The 23,532-nt window shown below is 36.2% G+C and overlaps 3 protein-coding genes across 3 annotated transcripts in view; 2 read left to right on the top strand and 1 right to left on the bottom strand.

Moving 5' to 3' along the window:
- The first annotated feature begins 4,929 nt into the window (after positions 1 to 4,929).
- Positions 4,930 to 11,047, top strand: LOC128707930 (nuclear pore complex protein Nup160 homolog). The gene is made up of 14 exons (XM_053802887.1): positions 4,930 to 5,011; positions 5,080 to 5,191; positions 6,205 to 6,503; positions 6,732 to 7,109; positions 7,175 to 7,611; positions 7,690 to 8,271; positions 8,350 to 8,732; positions 8,792 to 8,977; positions 9,053 to 9,171; positions 9,243 to 9,514; positions 9,590 to 9,887; positions 9,984 to 10,147; positions 10,219 to 10,923; positions 10,997 to 11,047. Exons 1-14 carry the CDS (start codon positions 4,930 to 4,932, stop codon positions 11,045 to 11,047), a joined length of 4,068 nt encoding a protein of 1,355 aa, XP_053658862.1.
- Positions 11,048 to 11,991: 944 nt separating this feature from the next.
- On the bottom strand, positions 11,992 to 12,596 carry LOC128709300 (mpv17-like protein). The gene is made up of 2 exons (XM_053804287.1): positions 12,479 to 12,596; positions 11,992 to 12,413 (listed from the first exon to the last, which is right to left on the bottom strand). Exons 1-2 carry the CDS (start codon positions 12,594 to 12,596, stop codon positions 11,992 to 11,994), a joined length of 540 nt encoding a protein of 179 aa, XP_053660262.1.
- A 322-nt stretch (positions 12,597 to 12,918) lies between these two features.
- Positions 12,919 to 23,532, top strand: part of LOC128718157 (rho GTPase-activating protein Graf) — a 111,931-nt gene continuing 101,317 nt past the window's right edge. Inside the window, exons 1-3 of the mRNA XM_053811829.1 lie at positions 12,919 to 12,941; positions 12,991 to 13,068; positions 16,088 to 16,248. Of these exons, the coding sequence (XP_053667804.1) occupies positions 12,919 to 12,941; positions 12,991 to 13,068; positions 16,088 to 16,248 (262 nt within the window). The remainder of the gene's footprint in view (positions 12,942 to 12,990; positions 13,069 to 16,087; positions 16,249 to 23,532) is intronic.

The following is a 23,532-nucleotide window of genomic DNA, read 5'->3' as shown; positions in this document are numbered from 1 at the left end:
ACCTCTCATTCTCGTGATTTGGGCTACATTTTCACCCACTACCGTGTCAATTGTTTTTTTGATCAAAAACGGGTTTACTAGGCTTAGATCCTTGTTTTCTGTAACGGATTCGATCAACAAAAATCTCTCCTCTTGCGCATTTTGTCCCCCGAAACACTGTAGCACTGATCCTTTTTTTACTTTTCTTTTTGGTTCTCCCACAACATTTTCTTGTGGCTCCAGTTCATTGTAGTAATAGTAGAGGGGTATTCCACCCCCATCGTGCAAAAAAAAACTCTTTTTCGTGTCCTTTTTTCGCTTTCCTATGCAAATAAATTTTTCCCTTCAATTATATTCACTTCCACGTGTTCCCTTTTTTTTTTTTTTTTTTTTTTTTTTTTTTTTTTTTTTTTTTTTTCGTTTGTTCACTCTAAAGTAACGGTTCACTCAAATGAGATGCGTGTTCCTTTTACGGTGTCCAACTGTCAAGTGCCTCGCGTTTTCGTCGTGTCATTTCGCCCTCTTCTGACAGTTCGCCTACTGTCACTTTACTCTGTGATGGCCGCGCGCATTATAGGAAGGATAAGATGATTGGAGTACATGAGGAGAAACCTCGTCCTCCATCGTACATGAAGCCGTATTTTGCCGCACCATAAACCCTACCTTGGGCGCGTTGCGTTACGTAACTTAACAAGCTATATTAACCGGGGCACAGCATGCCAAAGATCGGACGCAAGTATGAATTGATTGATGATTGCCTTGTATAAAGTTTCCCGAGCACATAAAGATGATCCGTTCATGGCAGCAGTCTGAAAAATGTAAACTGGAATCATAACACATATAAACAAGCTTTTGTGTATTGCTACTCATCTTCGATATAATTTTTATGTTGTCCTCTTGAGTATTAATGGTTATACGCAGCACGTTTCCTATTGGATTTACCTGCACTGTGATTAAAAACCTTTATTTTAACTTATAACTGCCCGAAACTTCTCAAAAAACCGCATATGTCCATCGCGAACCACTAACCGACTCCAAACAAGCACTAGTCAATTGCAAGTTCCATCGAGTGCCGCGTGCTTTTTCACCGCGTACAGGGTCACAAAAGGTTCTATTTTTAGCTAAGCAACGTGTAAACAGCGTCACAGTACGATTTCGAAAATTTTGGCTATTTGGGAGGGAACATGAAGACTGGCTTAGCAAAATATCGATAGCGGTGTTCAGACGTATGTAGAAACAGGCGTGATCGAGCGTGAACGCTGTCAGATTTCACGCTAGCGCGACGTCGCGCCATATCCTGCAATGCAGGAAAAATGAAGCGCGACGCTGCCATCGAACCGTTAACGGCCAACTTTAAAATTAAATAACTTTTTAATGCGTGATCCAAATCGGATGAAATATTCTAGTGAAAATTAAGAAAAAAATATATCTTTTTAAATCTCTAAATAGTTTTCCTCAACTCGTTTAAAAATATAAAAGAAAAACAGTGTCATCGGTTGTTTTTCAAATATAATATTGCAAATAATTCCGTCCAACGTCTACGCTTCTCGCGATCAACCACATGACTGACGCTTCCTCTTCCTCCCGTAGTTTTTCGTTTTTTTCTTGCCTGACTTTTGCATGACAGCTCTCTTTACCTGTGTCATTCGCTTCCGTTTTCGCTATGTTCGAGGTGTAGATCTCTGCTTCGATCCGTTACTTTTCGCTCTCTGTACTTCAAATCAGCGGCTACTTTTAAATTTTTGAATCATTTCTGTCGCACTTCTCTCGATCCCTACACTTCACAATACTGAAGAGTGCGAACAAGGAATTGCAAATAGAAGGGATAGTGAAAAACTATACAGGAACTAAGTAGCCAAATTAACGCCGAGATATGGAGGACCCCGGCACATGTGGGTATCAGTGGAAACGAATGGGCAGACTGACTTGCAAAACAAGGAACAAACAGTGAATCAGTACAGCCAGGGCAGTCCCCGAGATACGCTATTATAGTGGACCACTATAACCCGGGAAAAATCCACGTATCTTGAATTTCCACGTAAGTGGAATCCGGGCGTAAAACGTTCATACTTCAAAGTTAGATGGTCGACTTCCTTCTCTGCACTTAATTTATTCAGTAAACTGTAGAGTATAATGAGAACAATGAGAGAGGACTGACAGGAACGAGAGTGTGAACTCAAGGTTAGAAGCTGCAGGGAACTAACGCCAAATATTGGGGTAGATCATTCCAAAAGATGGAAAGCTTAAGCTTTAAGCCTGTATCTGCCAAATAATCCAGGTACCGGGCTGTATCATTCTGTACAGATTCGTAAAGGACATAGCATTTTGACATAAAGAATGACACAAGGGATCATTTTTGTAAACTACAATTTGAGGAAAATCGATTTAAGTTTAGTAATTTAATTTTAATTTCAATGCAATGAAATAATATAAAAGTCTGATTATTAAAATAATCCTTTTTCAGTTGTTTTCGTTAAATAAAATTTGTTTACCTTTTTCGCACACGGGAAACATGGCCTAACCTGGCTCAGACCAGCTAGCAAAATTCTTTGTTTTGACATTTGTCGAGTTTGGGTTTTGGGTACTTGGGTACTTTCATTGAAAAACCAATCTAATCCTTCTTTCCTAGGCTTAACTTGGCTTTCCATTTGTATGGCGAGCTGTAAGCGGATAAGCCTGGAAACGTTAAAACGCATACAAAAAACTGGCTTAGAGCGTGATCTACCCCATTGGCAGTATAAACGTAACAGTCGAAGAGTGCGGAACTAAAACAAGAATAAATGTAATTGAGTATAGGTGAATTCTACATAAACTAGGCTAATTTTTGATAGAATACATTAAAATAAAAGCAATTGTTTTATATGACAAAGGAAGCTATTTCAGGTCAATTTAACACCTTTTTGCTTAGATTTTGTGCTATAAACTAACTCAGCTGTCAAATTTCCAGAAAACGCGTATCTCCGAATCCGCGTATAAGATGAACCGCGTATCTCGGGGACTGCATGTACTAGGAAATAAAAAAAGATACATAGTATATTCCAAAGACTTAAAAATAATATGACAAACGTAACCAAAGAATGGTACGAAAACCAATGCGAAAAGAAAGGGAAGAACTTTTTTGAATCCCAAAAAACTTTTGAATCTAACCTGTGATATCCGGCAACGGTCGAGTCCCGATGAGCAAGGATTACCGGCGCTCCATTGTACAGATAGTCCCTTAGATACGCGGTTCCTTTTATATGCGGATTCAGATCGCTATAATAGCGTATCTCGGGGACTGCCTATAATCACAAAGAAGAAGACACTCCATTTTGTCCAAAAAGTGATTCGGAACGGATTCGGAGGATCTAACCCATGGTGGATCCGGTTAGAAATCCCTCATGGGAGTTCTCATCACTACTGCCATACCATGACCTAGAAAAAGAGGACAGCAGCATGGTGTCAGAGTGCGATGTCATGAGAAATAGTGTCATTGCCAAAAGAGAAGCTACCCTTATGACAAAGTGGTACTATTTCTCATGACGTCTCACTCACACCATACTGGAGTCTCCCTTTTCTGGGTCTTGGGTTTTGGACATGGGATCGTAGTTTGTGTTTACCTTCGGGGGCGAAGGATGTACGTGCGATGGCCAGCGAGAAAATTGCGTAAATATCGGACTAATCCTTACAAAAAGTAAGGGCAAAAGATTTTTGTAGTCCCCCCCTATAGGGTTTGAAGCTACCCTGGACAAAAATTTGACATGATACTATGGGTTGAGCGTAGTCATGAAGGAAAACAAAATAAAAATTAAAGTGTTTTTGTTTTTTGGTTCTCGTTGCAATGGTGGTTTTAAACGATTATTTAAGGAAAGTAAGGTGTAAGTTAAGAAAAAAAAAATTATTCATATATTTTATTATTAATTTAAAGCATTACTGCTCAAAGATTGTACTCCCGTGAAGCATGAAATTTTTATTATAATTCATCTAAAGATGTGGTAAACATTTATGTAAGGGAATATTCCTAATAAATTTAGCAAAATTTAATAAAAAGATTGTTCATCAAAGTTTTTTTCATTAAAGCTATTAAGTGTAATATTTAACATATTGTTGTGTTGTTAACTATATGATAACCATCCTGAAATCATTAATATACTAGAAGTTAATCGCTGATAATTTTATATATTTTTTTAAATGTCCTTAATTTTTCATAATAAGGAGGGGGGGGGGGGGTGTGGGGACTCCAAAAATCTTTTACCAAAGTAAGTATATTTGAATAAAACATCAAAGTTAGATCAACTCCCTGCTAATTGCAATGTATTTTTCCAGTTTTACATCCTTTTCGTGAAAATCCGGAGCAGAACGCCGCGGCGCCATCATCGGATACACCGTGAACACAACTCTGAAGACCATCGTCACCGTGTAAACAGTGCTTTTTGTGCTTTAAAACGAAATGATAATTAATGTGAATGGGCAAAGTTATTAATAAATGGTGAATAAATCATGTATTTGTTACTATAATTATTGCGGTACCCGAAAAAAATAAACAAATAAAATTAAATTAAATACCCGTAACCATATGTAACAAACACGCGCGCACACGCACATACAAGCCACGCCCCTCGTTTCGATTTGGACTTCTTTTGGAAGTGACGTCATTGACCAAGGAGCCTAGAAGGAACCGAGAAGAAGCACCAACGGTTTTCATACGATTTGGCAGCTCGCTTGCCAAGAGGGTACATGATGAACGAACCTTTGTTTCATGCACGTCATACCGCGTCTTTTCCGCATGTTAAATTTGTCAGTGCTACAGTAGCCGGCATAATCCGCGCTTTGCTAAGACAAATCCTAAATTTGTGCCGTTGTTGATTTCAGAAATAAGATATAATTTCATTACGCTGTGCAATTGTTCGATCGATACACTGTCAAAAGCAATTGTTCCGGTACGTTAATTACACGGAAATTTTAGAAAACATGGCTGAAATGTTTCGAGAGGTTCCCCTGTTGCAGCAGAGTGTTGGTGGGAACAAATCGAAAGCCATCCGTATATCATCAGGTAATTATTTCACTGGTGGTTGCTAATATGCATTTGAGAACAAGTTTGATTATTTTATTTAATATTAGCAGGTGGTTATCACGCGATGTTGGTGGATTCCAAAACATCTGAAATTGCTGGTGGATTCAGAATCAATCATTTTATCAAGGGAATTTCTATGTTAAAACGTTTCATTTATTGGTAAGTGGCTTTAATGTTTCATCATAATCAACAATCAACAATTACCATTAGTTATTGTTGTACCGAGGTTAGTCTGAAAAAAGCTCGACAAACCCTGGAATCGCCTTGGTCAATCAAACAATGTAGTGTCCAATGCTAATACCCTCTTGGCGTCCTCGTATAGACCGGTGATGTTAAACTCAGGCTGGTGTGGTTCATTTTTACAAGAATCGCAATTTTCTGTATGTCTTCATGTCGGATCTAGGCTAACCCGTGCCTACCAAGTATATGATTATTTGATTGACTGTTCGATGTTGCCAAAAATAAACATCTGAAGCTACTTCATTTATAGCTTGTTCAGTCTGTTCCTTACGGAAGCTAGGGATCAAAATGTTCTATAATATAATGCAATTTATTATGCATATGTATTGTTCAAAAAGATCATACAGTAAAGTAGGTTTAGCACGGCATGATAACTTGGCCAAGGTTAGTTTAATTTCTCTGATCTGAATGAACAGGTGCTCCGAAGCGAATGCTGAACGTCGTATTAGTTCGCAATGGAATGCAATCTTCAACTTATATCCTTGTATAACACAGTAATGTAATGAATAATACTGTTTATTATTGTTAAACAATGGTGCACGAAGTCCTGAATGGATGAAACGAAAAAGTCTGTCCGTATTAAAAAACAAATTATAATTACCACATAAAGCTCAATCCAGTTAACTAGTCAAATCTAGAAACTTAGGTTTTAATTTGAAGGGGGTGGTGCCCGATGGAGCATTATTAGTGGAACCGGCTTTCCCCATAACAGAACGATATCACCCATATCTATACCACCCAATACCATCCGGATCGTTTTCCTTTACACGAATCTGACAGACCATTAAAGAAATTTAGAAACAGGATACAACTGCAGAGGTGGAAATGCCACAAAGAAAAACATTTATTTTTGTTGTTGTGTTTTGTTTTGACAGTTTTTTGACAGTAACATTTTTTAAACGTATATATTAACAATATATCTTTAATTGCAGGCGAACGTTCAGAGAATCAATTTTTTTAACCGAAACATGCTTGGATAGAAACCAAGTTTGTTTTGAACTGCAAATAACGTTTGAAGGAAGTCCTATACTCGCGGTAGAATGTTACAAATCATCGAATTCGCCATTACTTTTAATCTTTGTAACCACTACATCTATCCACCGCGTATCATTTGAGATGCCCTCATTCATGGATCATCAATTATATACTGAGCAAGATTCAATCCTTCTTCAGATAAACGAACATATTGTAACGGATCCTTTTCACTGTTACACCTTCATAAACGACATAGGTGAGTATTTAATTTCGAATAACTTATAACCTTGTTCATGCAGTCCTAAACGCTGTGCAACGATTACATGGATTGAATATTTTTATGATGCTTTTAAATGCATCGCGCGTTGAAATTAAATCAAAATGATGTTCCAATACTATGTTCATTTATTTCTACCACAGAAGTGGTCAACCAGAGGCTTCTGTAAGTTTAGGTGTATTTATTTACCATATTTTTCTGCATTAGGTCAAGCGGTTCCAGTGGCTGCAACCATTGCTAATTCCAGCAATAATTTGGATTCTACAATAGCTATTGCATGCACAAATTCTTTACATCTGCTGGTGCTACGAATGGAAGGGGATAGAATGAAGGTACAATGCTCAGAATTAGAACACAACCCACTAACGTTTTCGAAACTGATCCATTCAATTACTGAATCGTGGCGAAGAAAATCCTACACTAGCCAGGTGGTGGCAATGTCTTTCGACACACAGACTCTAGCAGAGCATCAATCGTTATTGTATACGTTGCACCGAAATGGTGCTTTGCGCGTTTGGTTACTTGGTGGTCGATGTCTAGCATCGGAATATCTATCCAAATACACTCAGGGCAGTGAAACAGAATGTAAGTAACGTAACGTTTTCCATCTTGTTTTTATGTTTATAGCTATTAAAAATTGTATTTTTCAGTTCATTCCTGCATCTTACGGAGTTCAAGGTCGTTGGTGGCACTTTACTTTTCATTTCAGACGTTTTCTGAGTTTGTTATAATACGCCCGGAATTGTCGATGGATTCCCTTACTGGAACCATCTCATCAGTAGAACTAAAAAAAAATTGTACTTTTCTTGCCCCAAACTACGATCTTATTGATTTCAAGCTTTGCGATGAACGTTTATGGACCTTATGGTGCAATGCCGAGGGTGAAACACAAGCATTGTTTTATGAGTTGAACATGCAAGATGCAGGAGAAATAGTGCATAACGTGTGGTCGCCAATAATTTTGGAAAACATCAGTGATAAAGAACATTCTGCAGTTGCGGTTGGCGTGGATCTGAAGGATGTTTATTGCAGCCGTATTTTTCAGTCTGGAAGTTTTCCTGACAAAGTTATCAGAAAATCACTCACGGTAAGCTTCTAAATCTTAGTGCCATTTCACTTATTGTTTTTTTTTTAATTTTTCTTTCATTTTGTACATTTATTCTAGATGTTTAATCGCAATACTGCAAGTATAACAGCGAGCTCCACTGCTATAAATTATAATATGCTACGATTGAAAAGATATGCCCTTACTTGTATTGAAAGCCAGTTACAACAAGAGTGTGCAACTATGCGACAGAATGGCCCATTGGATAATGACCAAATACAAGAAATATCGAATGGGCTGTGGGAAAAATTTTATCTTTATTGCGTCCAGTATCGCTTTGAATCATCACGACCTATTGGGTTATTTATTTGCGAAGAAGTGCATGAAGAAAAATTGTTTTATACCGCTGGCATTATAAGAAAAACATATGTCAGTTTCTTCCGCGCTTGTGACGATTTAGAAGTTGCATTTTTCTCTCCATTATGTAACAGCCATTTTTCCACCGGTTCACCTATCGAAAATGTTTTAAAAGAAAATCGGGAAATGATGGTACTTGTTACATTTTTGGCCGAAATAGAACGAACACTTACAGCGGAACAGAAACTAAAACTTGATAGTTTCATTCATCAACGGAGAGAGAGCCAATCAAACGAAAATTATGTTTCGTTAATTGAAGCCACTCAAAATCAACTACTCGTTCATGTAAGTACTTCATGTGTTTCTGCTCTGTTTAAAAAACCCATGATTAATACTGTTCTCATGTTTTTTTTTTTTACAAAGAATTTGTTGCCCGCATTTTTGCAACGTGTTTCCAACCTGCCCAAAGCTATCGAAAAATTGCTTGAGTACGTAAAACCTGTGAATAAGGATAGCTACTTGTCTGCCTGCCAGGAACAATCGACCGGGCTCGGTATTTACAACAATTACGAACTAACGAGTGAAATAGCATTAACAACTACGAAACAAACGATACTGCTGCGTTATTTGCTACTTCGCAACCTTTTGCTGTTGCAACACATGATTCAACGTCACTGTACTTTTCACTACTACATCATCGATGCAATACAGTCCACCATTGGTCCGGATACTGAAAATGCACTACGGCTTTATCAGGTTATGAACTGGATAGCCCAAACTCGCCTGGACATCGATTGGTCAAAGTAGTGAGTATGATCAATGTAAACACTCGTTACAATAAGTTAATTTGCATTCTTTATTACAGCAACAAAATAGCTATTACGCTTCCGTTAAACATTCGCACGTCTTTGACTTTGTTGCAAGCGTATGCCATTTCTCAGATGAACGAGGAAATATCATTTACGCGCGAAAATCTACCATTGTCTCGAGCACAGAATACTCTCGCATCAATGTCCTTAACACGAAAAGCTAATACTATAATTGCTTTCATGTAAGATTCTAAACAATTGTAATCCATTTTATACAGTGACGTTTTAAGATGTCTGTATCAATTTTTTCCCCCTAGTTGTCCCTCGAGTGATGATTTTTTGTTTGGAGAATGGCTTTCGCAAAATAATTTGCATGTACATATTGATGAATATGTTCGCTTGTTGAACAATTGGTGTGAGTGGAATAGCTGTTCCAGTAAGTATAACAAGTTTTGTTATGTTTGATAATATTGCGATGATTCAAACCAGTATCTCATCTTTTAACAGGAAACTTCATTAAAGCTAAATCATGCCTAACATTAGGGGATACTTCCAAAGCGCTGGATCTCTTTCCGTTGTCTTTGAAAGGAATTCAAAATGAGCGTATTTTAAAAAAGTTCTGGTGTCAAGATGAAAATAAACCCAGCACATCGCATTGTGCAGCGCTCACCGCATTTTATCTTAAGCTGATTCGTATATTTCAAAAAGAAGGAGTCTACGACGGTGTTTTGAAACTAGTACACTCTGGAATTGATAACACGATTGATTCAATACAACAGGTTTGAACTTCTATTGATATCAATATTCTAATATATATTCAATATGTTCATGCATGTTTCTTCTCCCTGTTTCAGACCATGTTTCAGAGCATCGAATTCAGTTGCCATATTGAGTTAGGCCATTACGAAGAGGCGTACAATGCACTCATAAAAAATCAAGAACCTGCGCGCAAAAAAGATTGTTTGAGGCAATTGATATGTTTACTGTTCTCTCTGCACAGATTAGACATTCTTTTAGATTTGCCGTACTACGGATTAGAAGAAGAGTTCACTAACATTGTGGGTATGAGCGCCCGATCCGCGGATATTGCCGATTGCTTGCAATACAACTTTCTGTATTCATTTCACGTGAACAAAATGAACTTACGTAAAGGTATACTGTTATCTATTGTACATCTTGGTACAACTACCTGTACCTTTTCCTTTATATTTAATTGTAATTAATGTGATCTTTTCCTTTATATTTCAGCTGCGACTATAACTTATGAGGAAGGAATGCGAAATTATTTTGAATGCAAAAGTCTGAATCATTTGAATAGGTATTATTGTTGTCTTTTAAAATGTTTGAATTCACTCTCCGTCATCAAAGATTCATACGCGTGGATTGTACATCCTATCTTAGAACAAGTTGAGGTACATTTTGCCTTTGTTAGTACTTGGATACAGTTGATAAACAAAAGATTGTCTGTTTGATTCTTTTTCAGGCACCAACTGCAATAAAAGAGGACATAATTGATATCGTTGACAAAAAAAGGCTCGAAGAACAATTGATAGCTACACACTGTGCGCTTCAAATATCCATGTGTAACGATGAATTTAAACTGGTTACATCTCTTGATGCGACGAATCTAATTTCCTTGCTGATGAAACGAAAACTGTATCGTTCCGCATTTAACTTAGCCCGTTATTGCATGCGTTCCATGGTCCCCACAATTTATGAACACATAACGAGCTCCTGTATCACAGCATCTTTCGCTTCCAACGCGGCTGGTTCAAACATTGATAACACTACAAACATCGGATTACCTTGGTTGAACGACAATTGCATATCAGATCTAGTTGTTGTGCCCGACAACACTTCCACTGCATGGAATTATTTGCGCCATACAATAGAGCAAGAAAACGAGGATCTTATTAGTAGTGCCTATTTGGCGGTATTTAACCGTATTCTGTCGAGATGTGCGTATATTCCTACATGGTTGAAGAAATGGTGCTTCGAAAATATACCCACACAATTTATCCGTGCCTATTTGCGCCACGGTCGTTTAGATGAAGCATATGAATATACAATAGAGTTGTTCAAAACTAAATTTTTCAGTAGTGGAAAGTTCAATCAGAATACTATTTTTCCTTTATCGTTGTTGGAATATCTATCCTATGAGCTGGAGACTTCATCAACACACAATATGGTCAGTATTAGTGTTCGAAAATAATGGTACATATGTCTATACCTAATACTCTCTTATTTATTTCTTTTCTTAGGAAATGCAAACCATTGAACATTATTTGCGCATAATTGAAGTGGCTGTTTAAAACTATATTGTAATAAAGGAATAGAATAGAATACGTTTGGTAATAAAAATAGTGATGAGTGTTAAGAGTTTGTGTCAATGTTTTTTTCTGATATGAACAAAGGAAAGTGTATGAAACACACTCAACAAGAAACTCTTAAAGTTACTTGAATAATGGGTGCTGGAGAAATTTTAATTTTCACGTAAATCGAATTCCCTTCATATCATCGTTTATTCTTTGAATTAAAGGATTAACTATTTGATAGATATTTCTTCGTTTATTTCGACATTGTGAGTAAACTTGTACTAAAATCAATTTGGACAATAATAAAATGTAACGTATGTCGAAATACATAAATAAATAAACACAAAATATGTAACGTGTTTTTAAGGACTATTTTAAACTTAGTGCGAAATCTCGAAATGATTGTATCATGGTATAATTTATTTTTCCGGTGTGTGCTATTGTTGCAAAAAAAGAGGTTGTTTTCTTTTAGTATTTCATTTTTTTTTGTTTTATCTTATAAGTGTTATCGCAACACTAGCTGTAAATCGGCAAAGACTTCTGCGAAATATCCTTTGCCCAGCAATAAACTTGGCAGGAGAAAGTCTTGGCGTAGGAAGAGAGGAAAAAAGAGTACAATAATAGCCAGGAAACAGTTCAGTTCAGTTTTTCTTACAGACACTGTTAAATTGTACTCTGAAAAAAAAAAACTCCTTTCCAGTGTACGCTAATATTTATCGCTAAAAGGAGATATCTCTGTTATGTTTCTTCTAGCCTTATAACTTAGTTCAATTAGTGATAAGAGCCCGCCTGTTGATCGAAAATTAATTAATCCACTGATTGTAACGAATAATTCGGAATCTTGATAATAAATTTTAATATTAACTTATGTAAAACGGCCAGGCCGTAGTGATTGTTATTTTATTAATTGCGATTTCATCGCATAATCATACAGTGAAACATCAGGCGTCCTTTGTTATGCTAATTTCTTTTCTTTTAATTGAAGCTAAAAATACTGTCCAAATAAAGCTGCATGCAGCAACAAATGGTACCCGGTTTCGTTCAGGAATAAAAGCAAAATTGAATGTTTGAATAAAAGGCCAGAAGGTCAACCCAATCTTATAAGTCTGAGGGAACTTTGATTTTAACTCTTGCATTGCACCTTCAGGTGTCGCTCCTTCAGCCAGAGACATAATATACAAAAAACTTACGCCAGCAAACGGACCGTATGTAACTTGTTCGACAATGGCTTTGAAGAAGGCTGTTTTCAAATTCATATTAGGCCACATAATAGTAGAAATTTTAACCCATCCGTAGATAGTCGGTGCGACGTACAGTGCACCGTAGATCCCGTATCGTACGCATTGACCATAGTCAAACGACCCTATAATATAAAAATGTATGTCTTTGATTTACAGTAATTATTGCGCAAGCTATTATTAGACTTACCGAATCGCCGTCCTTCTAAGCTTTGTTGTACCAGATTAGCCGTAGGCCATAACACAGAATAAGTCAATATTCCGCGTGCCAGTGGATGGAGTCGTCTTAGACGGTTCATCATTGTCATTACAAAACAAGAAAATTATTTACGCTGATCAACTATAACCCTCCATAAATAATCGACCGAAGACGTGGTAGTTTTATTTTCGATTGTGTGATGATTGACCTTTGATTTGATTAAATTTGATTTGTTTAATATATTTAAACGTTCAATACAGATATTTTCCAACTCTACACTCGAATGCAATTATATTAATGTTCCAAACTGATCTAAGTTACAAGTTACATCGTGGACATCAGTTGTTTACATAAAGAGTTGTCATTTGTAGTAGAACTTTGCGGAATCCAAAGTGCGACTTGTACTGTAGCTTTGTTAAAATAAAGCATTCATGGGATTGAAGAAATCTCCAAAGTAATAATAAATATCACGTGTTATAATGTAAAATATTCCTACATTCCAGGCAAGCCAAGAAAACAAAAGTTTACATCTACAACGCTAGCAAAACAACTACAGGTAGTACCCGATATACGTATCGAAAGTGAGCGAACGCAACCCAGTGAGACAAATTTCGTTAAATTACCCTTGCATCACTCCTACCCAGCTAATAAATTGTCCGAGCCTTTCTGGCCGAAATAAACTTCGTTTGGTTCTGTGCGAGGCTAAATCAGCACGATTGGTTCTGAACATTAAAGGAACGAAAAGGTATCGCAACGCATCAAAATTAACAATCCCCAGGCAACATAGTTCCGCAACATATTGCTGGCGGGGTGGTCCATGATAGTTGCTGGTAACTTTTAAGATTAGGCGTCAAATCTGGTTTAATTTAAATAATTGTACGTAATTCCTGCAAATTTTGGTTAAACACGTGCAGTCAATATCATCATACCAAACCACAAATTCAGAGGTGAGTTATTATAGCCCACCAGATTTGACTCCTAATATTAAAAGTTAACACCGCCACGCCAGCAGCATGTTGCGGAACTATGTTGCCTACAGCCAAGTTAGACCACTGCCTAAAAGTCAATGACAGACCTACAGACCAAAAAATCGAGGGACGACTGCAGGTTTTTCCAGTTAAAATTTTTTATACCACACTTTTACTACACACAATACTTTTGCATTAGTCAACTGCGGTCGTTGTTTTAAGAAACCTGAAATTTTTTGGAAGATGACAAAATTACTAGATATGTTGACATAATTTTGCAAATCGGTAAGTGAAATCCGTTCGCGATACCATTTCGAATACAGGCAGTTCCCAAGATACGTGGTTCACCTTACAGCCAAACTACGCACACACACACAAAAGTTTTAAATTGTCCACAAAAATACGATACTTTTTGGTAAAATATCTTTGTAGTCCCCCCCTATAGGGTTTGAAGCTACCCTGGACAAAAATTTGACATGACACTATGGGCTGAGCGTAGTCATGAAGGAAAATAAAATAAAAATGAAAGTGTTTTTATTTTTTGGTTCTCGTTGCAATGGTAGCTTTAAACTGTGATTTAAGGGAAGTAAGGTGTAAGTTAAGAAAAAAATGTTATACATGTATTTTATTATTAATTTAAAGAATTACTACTTAAAGATTTTACTCCCGTGAAGCATGTATATTTTTTTAAAATTTATCGAAAGAAGTGGTAAACATTTATGCAAGGGAATATTCCTAATAAATTTGGCAAAATTCAATAAAAATATGTTCCAGCAAAGTTTTTTTCATTATAGATATTAAGTAAAATATTTAAAATATTGTTATGTTGTTCACTTTATGATAACCCTCCTGAAATCATTAATGTACTAGAGGTTAATCGCTGATAGTTTTATGTTTTTTTTTAATATTTCCTTAATTTTTCATAACCACCATTGTTTTTAACTATTACAGCCAAAGAAACAAAAATTAAAACATACCTCATAAAATTTGAATTTTTACCTTTCCATGACCAACCATTTCCATGATTCAAATTTTATGAGGTATGTTTTAATTTTTGTTTCCGTGGCTGTAATAGTTAAAAACAATTGTGGTTATGAAAACTATGAAAAATTAAGGAAATATTAAAAAAAAAACATAAAACTATCAGCGATTAACCTCTAGTATATTAATGATTTCAGGAGGGTTATTATAAAGTGAACAACATAACAATATTTTAAATATTTTACTTAATATCTTTAATGAAAAAAACTTTGCTGGAACATATTTTTATTGAATTTTGCCAAATTTATTAGGAATATTCCCTTGCATAAATGTTTACTACATCTTTCGATAAATTTTAACAAAAACTTCATGCTTCACGGGAGTAAAATCTTTAAGTAGTAATTCTTTAAATTAATAATAAAATACATGTATAACATTTTTTTCTTAACTTATATCTTACTTAAATCACCGTTTAAAATCACCACTGCAACGAGAACCGAAAAATAAAAACACTTTAATTTTTATTTTGTTTTCCTTCATGACTACGCTCAGCCCATAGTGTCATGTCAAATTTTTGTCCAGGGTAGCTTCAAACCCTATAGGGGGGGACTACAAAAATCTTTTACCCAAAAATCTTTTGCCAAATATTTTTTTGGTTACGGTTTGGATCTTCCCATATTAGATGCATAATGGAATCAAGGAGACAAATTTCGTTAAGTTACCCTTAGATCACTCCTAATTTACCGGGTAATTTAAGGGAAAATTAGCAGTCGTTAATTTTCCCTTTCGAAGAGTTTTGACATGTTTACATTGGGTTTTTGGGGCATGGTGGTTTTCCCTTTATTTACCGCGGTAAATTAAGGGAAAATCTTTCACTGGTCATGCACCACGAGTAGAGTAAATGTTTGAACGTTTTGAAACCATTTTAAATGCATGAATATCATAAAAATGCTGTTTCATTTGAGGCGTTCTGGAACTTACTGCCTCCACAACACACGAGCATATGATATATATCCCGACGAAGCAAACTGCTCGAATAGCTAAATTACCAGCCCGTTGTCTCACTGGGTGGGTTCTTTTATGATCGAAGCGTCTAAACTGCGCTTATTCCTTTTTGCGTTTTTGTTGACAGTTCATCACATGTCACCACGGGTCTAACCTTGCCATGATTTTTTCTTCATACACCAATGATGACGCGCAGATTACATTTGCTTCTGGGTGCAATTGTTTTAAGTGCAATAAAACATTTCAACGAGTTTTGTGAACCAAGAATATAAATCATTTGGCAAATGTGTCTGTTCATGAGTTGGGAAGGTGGATAAAACCGAAATAATTTTTTTGTTTTGAAGTGTTCGTGCCGTGTTAAGCAGTTCTTCTGCTCCACAAAGGTGTGTAGCTTCGTTACTCATATATTGGGATTGAAAGTGCCCATTGATGGTGTTTGTAAGTTGTTTGAAATCAAAAGAAAAACAATAGGGAAGAAAAATCCACAGTGTCCACAGTATGTATTACAAAGCATTCGTTGGCGAAATGGCTTAACACTGGAGCATAGTTGGAGACACATTCCGTCGAAAGCACTTCGAGACATACGTGTATCGTAAAGTGCGCGCGCGTGTGTGTGTGTGTGTGTTTGTATTTATGTGTTTACCAGAAAAATGGTAAAGTTACAGCCCCTGGAATTCATCGACTGTTTGATAGACAGTCCAGATTTTCGTGAAAATCTAAACAAACATGAGAAAGAATTGGAAAAAACGAGTCAGCAAATTAAACGCATAATCAAGGAAATTAAAGACTTGTTAGCTGCTGCGAAAAGTAAGTTCATTTTTAACTACCACGTATCTCTATTTCTCCTGCATATAATCTCTGCGATATTCTACACCACAATCAGTAACTCCCAAGACACCGTCAAAAAAGAATTTCAAGCAAAACTAGGTAATATATGTTTTGTTTCTGGTTTATGCTATTGGAAGCTGTATAAGATTTGTTGAACCTCGAATTAGAAAAAATCTAAACTTTGTAGTGTTGAGAAAAATCATTCCCACGAGGGATTCGATCCGACCGATCCGAATCCGCCTTGGGATCGATACTCCGTATCCGATTTGGACAAAATGGAGTGTCTTCTTCTTCTTTGTGATTACAACGGAGCGCCGGTTTTTTTTGATTATTTTTGCTCATCGGGACTCGACGGTTGCCGGATAACACGGGTAACCCTGATAATAGGCACATCTCCTTTTTTGGGTAGGGTTTGTTTAGTGCATAATAACTGGCATGTGTGCATGGAACTGTGAACTGTGGAATGTGCGCATAGAACTGTCGTTTCTGTGCTGCAAGGATCCTCAAAAATCCGAATCCGGACACTTGTTTTGGATTTCAATACCGACATCATAAATTTGGATCCAAAAAGATTGTTTGGGATTCTAATTAAGAGGATCCTGGATTGATCCGATGAAGGATCGAATACCAGATCCGATCCGCAAAACACTAGTACTTAGTCTTATTTCACGATCCTAGCAGAAGCAAGCGGTACTCACGACTTGAATAGGAAATTTGTCCGTGATTTGGGAATTGCCATCTTGAACTGGTCCAAAATGATGATTTATATTTATTTAGAATCGATATAATATACAGTACCAAACATAAAGACGATAGAATTGCAATCCGGGGAGTTGGATGTCGACAAAGTTTTATCCCAGATGTCGCTTAACCCACCCTATTCCTTGCAACCGGCTACCCCTGTAGCCCAGGCGTATTTGCCTATAACTTTTTTCTACGAACCGTAGCTACTCAAAACTTGGAATATATATGTAATTCGTGGTATTTTTCAAAGAAATGTATGTGTTATTTTTTTTTTTTTGAAATTGTATAACACGTTGAACGTCATGTCACCCAAAAGTGGGTGATAGTAACATCTTGAACAGCCATGTCACCCACTTTTTGGGTGACAACAAAATTGATTCTCTCTCCGTATACGATAGGCACTAGAGATGTGCACGCTGAGTAAGAGTGAGTGAGTGATTTGAAACCTTCGAGAGAGTGAATGAATATAAATCAGCACGAAGAGTTTTTATGACTCCTTTAACCACTCTTTTGCGTTTATACTCACTCTCACTCTCTGTGCCGACTAGAAACTCACTCAGGAGTGAGTAAAAGAGTATTATCACTCTTTGGATTATAAACACTCTGTAAGAGTGAGTAAAAGAGTATTATCACTCTTTTGGGATTGTAAGCACCGAGGATGAGTGAGAAAACGTGTTTTATCACTCTCTTTGAATTTTATTCAACGCCCGCCAGGGGATACCCTTCCTACGTTTACTGGACGTTTTCTCACTCATCCTCGGTGCTTACAATCCCAAAAGAGTGATAATACTCTTTTACTCACTCTTACAGAGTGATTATAATCCAAAGAGTGATAATACTCTTTTACTCACTCGTACAGAGTGATTATAATCCAAAGAGTGATAAAACAGTTTTACTCACTCCTGAGTGTGTTTCTAGTCGGCACAGAGAGTGAGAGTGAGTGTATACGCAAAAGAGTGGTAAAAACATAAATGCAGTGTAATATTTTTTAATGAATCTCAATAGAGTGAGTAAAGGTTTCAAATCTTTAAACGCACTCTTTGACTCCGATTCAAATCATTGAAAAGAGTGATTATTCTCATCTCTAATAGGCACTAATATTATTAACATACCAATACGGATGGCTCTCGAAAATAAATCACGCCAGGTTTTTTCTGTTGCTGCTGCTGCACCCGAATTGCAAAATTGTTATGCTTTTTCGCTCTGCTTAACTTACAGTTAACCTTATCGAAGCGAGAAAGCATGACGATTTAGTAGTATAAGAACGATATAAGAACAATATAATAACATGGATATGTGTCTGTAAAAAAACGAGAATGGTTGGTGTTATTGCTCAGTCGTATACGATTTGATCGTACAATTTTGTATGACATTCGACAGAGAACGTCATACGACAGAAACTGTCGTACGACCAACCAAAAAAAAAAAAAATGATTATTTCGACTGAGCAATGATACCAGCCTACAGGGTCTGGTGATAGATAATAAGTGGCTTCCGTGATTCAATAAGCTTGGCAGGGCGCTTCCTATCTATCGCCAGATGTAAGTAAGCGGCGCCCGCTCTTTAGCGATTACCGTGGTCTGACGGAGAATTTCGCTCAAAAAGGCTTGGCAGTCAACGTGTTAATCACTGGTTTTGGAATATTTTTTTCAATACACCTATTCCTGGCTAGCCATAAAGTTTGGAGGTTTATAACTTTTGTAAACCTAATCTAATATCGATGCAATGTATGTAATAATGTAATATCGATGCACCGCCTTTTTGGCGGACATCACTCCATCTCAATATGGGCCTAGCACGCCACCTTTGTCCATGTGAACGACTTAAAAGGACTTTGCGTACTGGGTCGTCCGGTGTCATTCTCATGACGTGTTGTGATGATGCTAAACAAAGTATACACAAAAACGCTGCCGATCTGTTTCAAAGCCATACTACAGTTTTTCATGCAATTCTTGCCAGTTTAATATTGGCAATCGTTGCTAGGAAGCCACTTCGTATACAGTACGCTTGGTTCCCGCAGTGTGCTGTTAAATTGCATTAAATTAAATAACATGTAAACAATTACCGCATTTATTGTATTTCTCATCAAGTAAATTCGCAAAATAAAACATAATATGACATTTTTAAGTTGTTTTACTTTATTCGTGAGTTCTAATGCATCCGCGTAATACAAGTACGTGAATATCGAGATATCTGGTTCCTCTACGGGAACTTAATCTAAACACTAAACAATATTCTGTTTGACCAAACAACCCAGTATACAAAAGATAGCAGGACGGGCTAACATTGTCATTTTATTCCTCGGAGTCCACGAGTTTAGGTCTTTTTACAGCATTTTTTTTCCTTTATGGTCGGAAATTCTATCTGCAATGGCCTTAAGTAGATTTATCCTAATTTTGCAATCATGTTTTATTGGAATACCGATGATTTTTCAACAATTTAAAATTTTAGCTACCATTGTGAGCATTGCCATTATTGACCGGAATCATAGTTTAAGCCAGTTTTTGTGTATGTGTTTGACGCTTCCAGGCTTATCCGCTTACAACTCGCCATACAAATGACAAGCGAAGATAAGCCTAGGAAAGAAGGATTAGATTGGTTTCCAAATGGAAATAGCTAACCCAAAAGCTCGACAAATGTCAAAATAAACAATTTTGCTAGCTAGTCTTAACGAGATTATGAATTATTAATTATTATTAATAATAATTATTATTTCCCGTGTGCGAGAAATGTAAATCATTTTTTTACGAAATCAACTGATAAAAGATAAAATGATCTTCAGTCAAATGAATGACTATCAGTTTTATATATAGTTTGAAATGAATTCTTCTTCTTCTTCTTCTTCTTCTGGCGACAGTGTTTTCCTCCTATGATGCCAGGTTGGATCACAATCAGAGTTTGACTGTCTCTGTAGAGTAGACCTGTCAGTCTATTTCTCTCTTTTTTTGGTTTAAGTTAACCGTTGGTTATTTGGTTTCTTTTTTCTTCCTGTCTATCATTTCCTTTTCCGTCTTTTGTTTGTTCTGCTGGTCTTTTTTTCTGTTGTTGTTTTCTTTTCATTTGTTGTTCTTCTAAATCTATGCTTTGGCTTTTTCTTTCAGCTTTCATGTATTTTGCTGTGCAAAAGACATGTAGTAGAGGTCTCTGCCTAGCTTTCTTGTTAATGTTTGTTTGTTTTTTTTCCTTTGCATTTTTTTTCTTGTTTTCTTTTTTCTTTTTTTTGTATTCTTTTGTATTTTTTATTCTGGAGTTAGGCAACCCCTTTTTATGCTTTTTCCCCGTGTGGAAAAGGTGAAAGGGGTTATTACCTTCTACTATTTTTTTTCCTTTTTGGTTGTATCCTATGTTTCTATGTTTTTTTCTGTTATGAACTTTGTTAGTTTCCTAATTGTGTCTCCTGTTTTTTCCTTCCATTTCGTTTTTAGTACTTGTTTTGTTATTCTGTCTTTGGTGTCGTATATTGGGCATTATATGTTTCGGTCTAAATTCTTTCGTATTTGGGTATATGTTTGGGCCTAAATTATTTCTTGTTTCTATCTTTGTTGTTGCTATTTGTCTGATCGTTTCTTTGTTTATGTTATTTTTTTATCCTATTTCTTCTGCCAGTGGTGTGTCGATTGGTTTGTTGGTTTGTTGCTACATAGATGTTGTAGTATTTTTATGTCTTTTTGGTACAATTGTTCTTGGTATGGTTTTTTCTTCTTTCTTGTTGGTTTTTGATTTTCTTCTAATTGTTTCCTGAGGTACTTGGAGTGTGCAAAGTTTTTTGCTAGCTCTTTCCGGGCTATGAATTTCCCTCTAATTTCTTAGGATATTTCGGCTGCTATGGCGTGCAGTGAGTAAATAGAGGTGGTTTTGTACAACTTGTTGTTTTTCTAAGTGCTTGGTTAATGATTGTGTTGAGTTCTTTCCTGTCTTCTTGATATTTTTGTTTTCTATTTTTTTATGTATGTCTTTGGTGTAGATGTTAAAAAAAGTGAGGGACATAACGTCCCCTTGGGGTAATCCGTCTGTGACTAGCATCCTGATTATTTTTTTACTTTTGACTTCAATCGTTCTGTTTTTTAGGAAGGGTCTTACCCACATGGTTATTTGCGTGGGTCTCTTTGATTCAATCATTTTTCCTATTAGTGTTCTTGTTTTAACGCTATTGTATGCTTTGTATTGTATTGTATGTTATTGTATGTAGTCTAGATGATGAGGGTGATCACCCCACTTATTTTGTTTTTTTGTTTGTTTTTATATATCTGGTTTGTTAGTAGGTTTATGCATTGGTTTACCGTTTTGTTTTTTCTGAAACCGTAAGAGTTATCAGGCAGTGTGTTGTGGGCTTCTATGTGTTTGTTTAGTTTGAGTATTGCAGAGTTCAGTACTTTGATTGGGGTTGGTATCAGTACTATTGGTCTATGATTGTGGATGTTGTCTTGATCTTTGTTTGATTTTGGTATTGCTAAGATTTTAAATTTCCTTAGTTTTTTGTGAATTTTTCCGTTGGTCCACATTTTGTTGGCATCTATCACTATGTTTTCTACGGTTTGTTCATTTAGGTTGCGTAGTATTTGGTATTTAATTTTGTCTATTCCCGGTGCCGTGGTTTTCTTTTTCTTTATGATTTCATTCCAAAGGTCCCTGTCTATGAGTGATGTGTCTATTTGTCTGTTTGGGTTTATTTGTAATTGGTATTTAGAGTTTTTGTTTTGAATGAAGTTGGCCTTAAGGAATTCTTGGGCTTTCTGTTCCTCGTTTTGAATTATATTGATTTCTTTGTTTGTTGTTCTAGTGTTATTGATTTTCCCAATTAGATTCCATAATTGTTTAGTGTTTGTTTGGGAGTTGATGATTTCTAGTGTTTTATGGAATTCTTCTTCTTTGTGTTTTTTTTTTATTTTTCTCGTGAGTATCGCTGCTCTTTTTCTGAATTCGATAGCTTTTTCTATTGTTCTGTTTCTGTCGAAATTTTCTCTTGCAGTGTTCCTATCGTTTAGTGCCGTTTGTAGTTAATTATTCCACCAGCTTTTGGATGTGTGTTTCATTTTATGTTTGTTTTCTCAGATGATTTGTTGTATTTTTTGCATAGAGTGTGGTATGGTGTGTATGTGTGAGTGTTCTATTTGTTGTATTTGTTCTATTACTTTTTTGTTGTTGATTACCACGGTGGGGATGTTTTTTCTTTGTGTTGTTATCGTTATTTCAATAACTTTATGATTACTAGAGCCCATGTGGGTATTTTGAATTATTTTGTTTGTGTTTTGGTATGTCCTTTGTGACTATCGTTAGGTCTATCGCTGTTTGTCTCTTATTTTTGTCAGTGGGAATGTAAGTGTATGTATTATTATGGAGTATGTGTATGTATTAATATTATTATATTATATATAGTTGGAGTTATTGAATGCATCTACTATTGTTTCTCCTTTTATATCTGTTTTGTCGTCCCCCCAAAAGGTGTGGTGTGCATTAAAGTCCCCAGCAATAATCGCTTTTTTATGGTTCCTTGTGTTATAGACTATTTGTGTTAGAGTATTTCGTATTTCTGTAATACTGTCTATGTGGGCTATGGGGCTATGTAAATGGACGCTATTATTATGTTTGTCTCGTGTAGTTTTATGGCTGTTGTTTGAATGGTTTCTGTTTGGTCTGTGATTTTCATTTCTTGGAATTTGATTCTTTTTTTAATAAGTATACATGTCCCTCCGTATCCGTCTGTTCTGTATATTTTGGACATGTTGTATCCTGGTATTTTAATGTTTTTGTCGACCTTCGTTCATGTTTCTTGTAGGCATACAGCATGTATTTCTTTTCCCTGTGTAATGTGTTTCAGTTCTTCTTTGTTTTTGCTAAGACTTTGTATGTTTGCCTGTATTATATTTAAAGTTTCTCTACGCATTTAGGTATTTAGGTGTGTTAAGCCTGTTTTCATTTGGTGTTAGTTTTTTTTTATTTCTTATCTCTTTTATATACCCAAAAGATTCTGATTCTTGTAGGTAAATTTCTGTGTCGCTAAAGTCTATTGACTCGCTTCTTTGTCTTTCTGTTATTTGTGTTTCTTCTTCATTTTCATTGTTTATATTATTCTATTGTTTATATAATTTTTTTTTGGTATGGCCAAAACGCATACAGTTCATGCAACGCATAGGCATGGGGATGTATTGTTCCACTTATTAGGGCCGTGATTAGGGCCGTTCTGGTGTTTACTAGCTCTCCCTTCGAGTTTTTCCTTTTGAAGATGTAAACTTCTTCTACCTATTGCGTCTTGAGTCCCCTTATTAATTCTTCTTCACATTCAAGTGTTGCAACACAGACTGCACTAACTGCCATCGTGAAAGACGGTTTTCCTTCAGGATAGAGTAGTCGGGTTCAGGAATAGCTTGCATTTCCCTCCCTATCAGGAAATGTGCTGGGGTGATTGCGGTGTATTCGGATGGATCAGCCGAGCTCGGTACTAAGGGTCGAGAGTTTAATACCGCTTCCATCTGTGTCATTGTCGTGTAACCTCGTAAACTAGTTTTTTTTCACCTACAA

This window comes from Anopheles marshallii, chromosome 2, assembly GCF_943734725.1.
Source record: "Anopheles marshallii chromosome 2, idAnoMarsDA_429_01, whole genome shotgun sequence".
Lineage (NCBI taxonomy): Eukaryota > Metazoa > Arthropoda > Insecta > Diptera > Culicidae > Anopheles > Anopheles marshallii.
Note: the sequence above shows the minus strand (reverse complement) of the source record. Positions and strands in the feature narration are given on the sequence as shown.

Coding starts and splice junctions, on each gene's coding strand:
- LOC128707930 (XM_053802887.1), top strand. CDS start 4,930: ATGGCTGAAATGTTTCGAGAGGTTCCCCTGTTGCAGCAGAGTGTTGGT. Junction 9,172..9,242: donor TGAGTGGAATAGCTGTTCCA/GTAAGTATAACA, acceptor ATCTTTTAACAG/GAAACTTCATTAAAGCTAAA. Junction 9,515..9,589: donor CGATTGATTCAATACAACAG/GTTTGAACTTCT, acceptor TCCCTGTTTCAG/ACCATGTTTCAGAGCATCGA.
- LOC128709300 (XM_053804287.1), bottom strand. CDS start 12,596: ATGACAATGATGAACCGTCTAAGACGACTCCATCCACTGGCACGCGGA. Junction 12,414..12,478: donor CTTAGAAGGACGGCGATTCG/GTAAGTCTAATA, acceptor TTTATATTATAG/GGTCGTTTGACTATGGTCAA.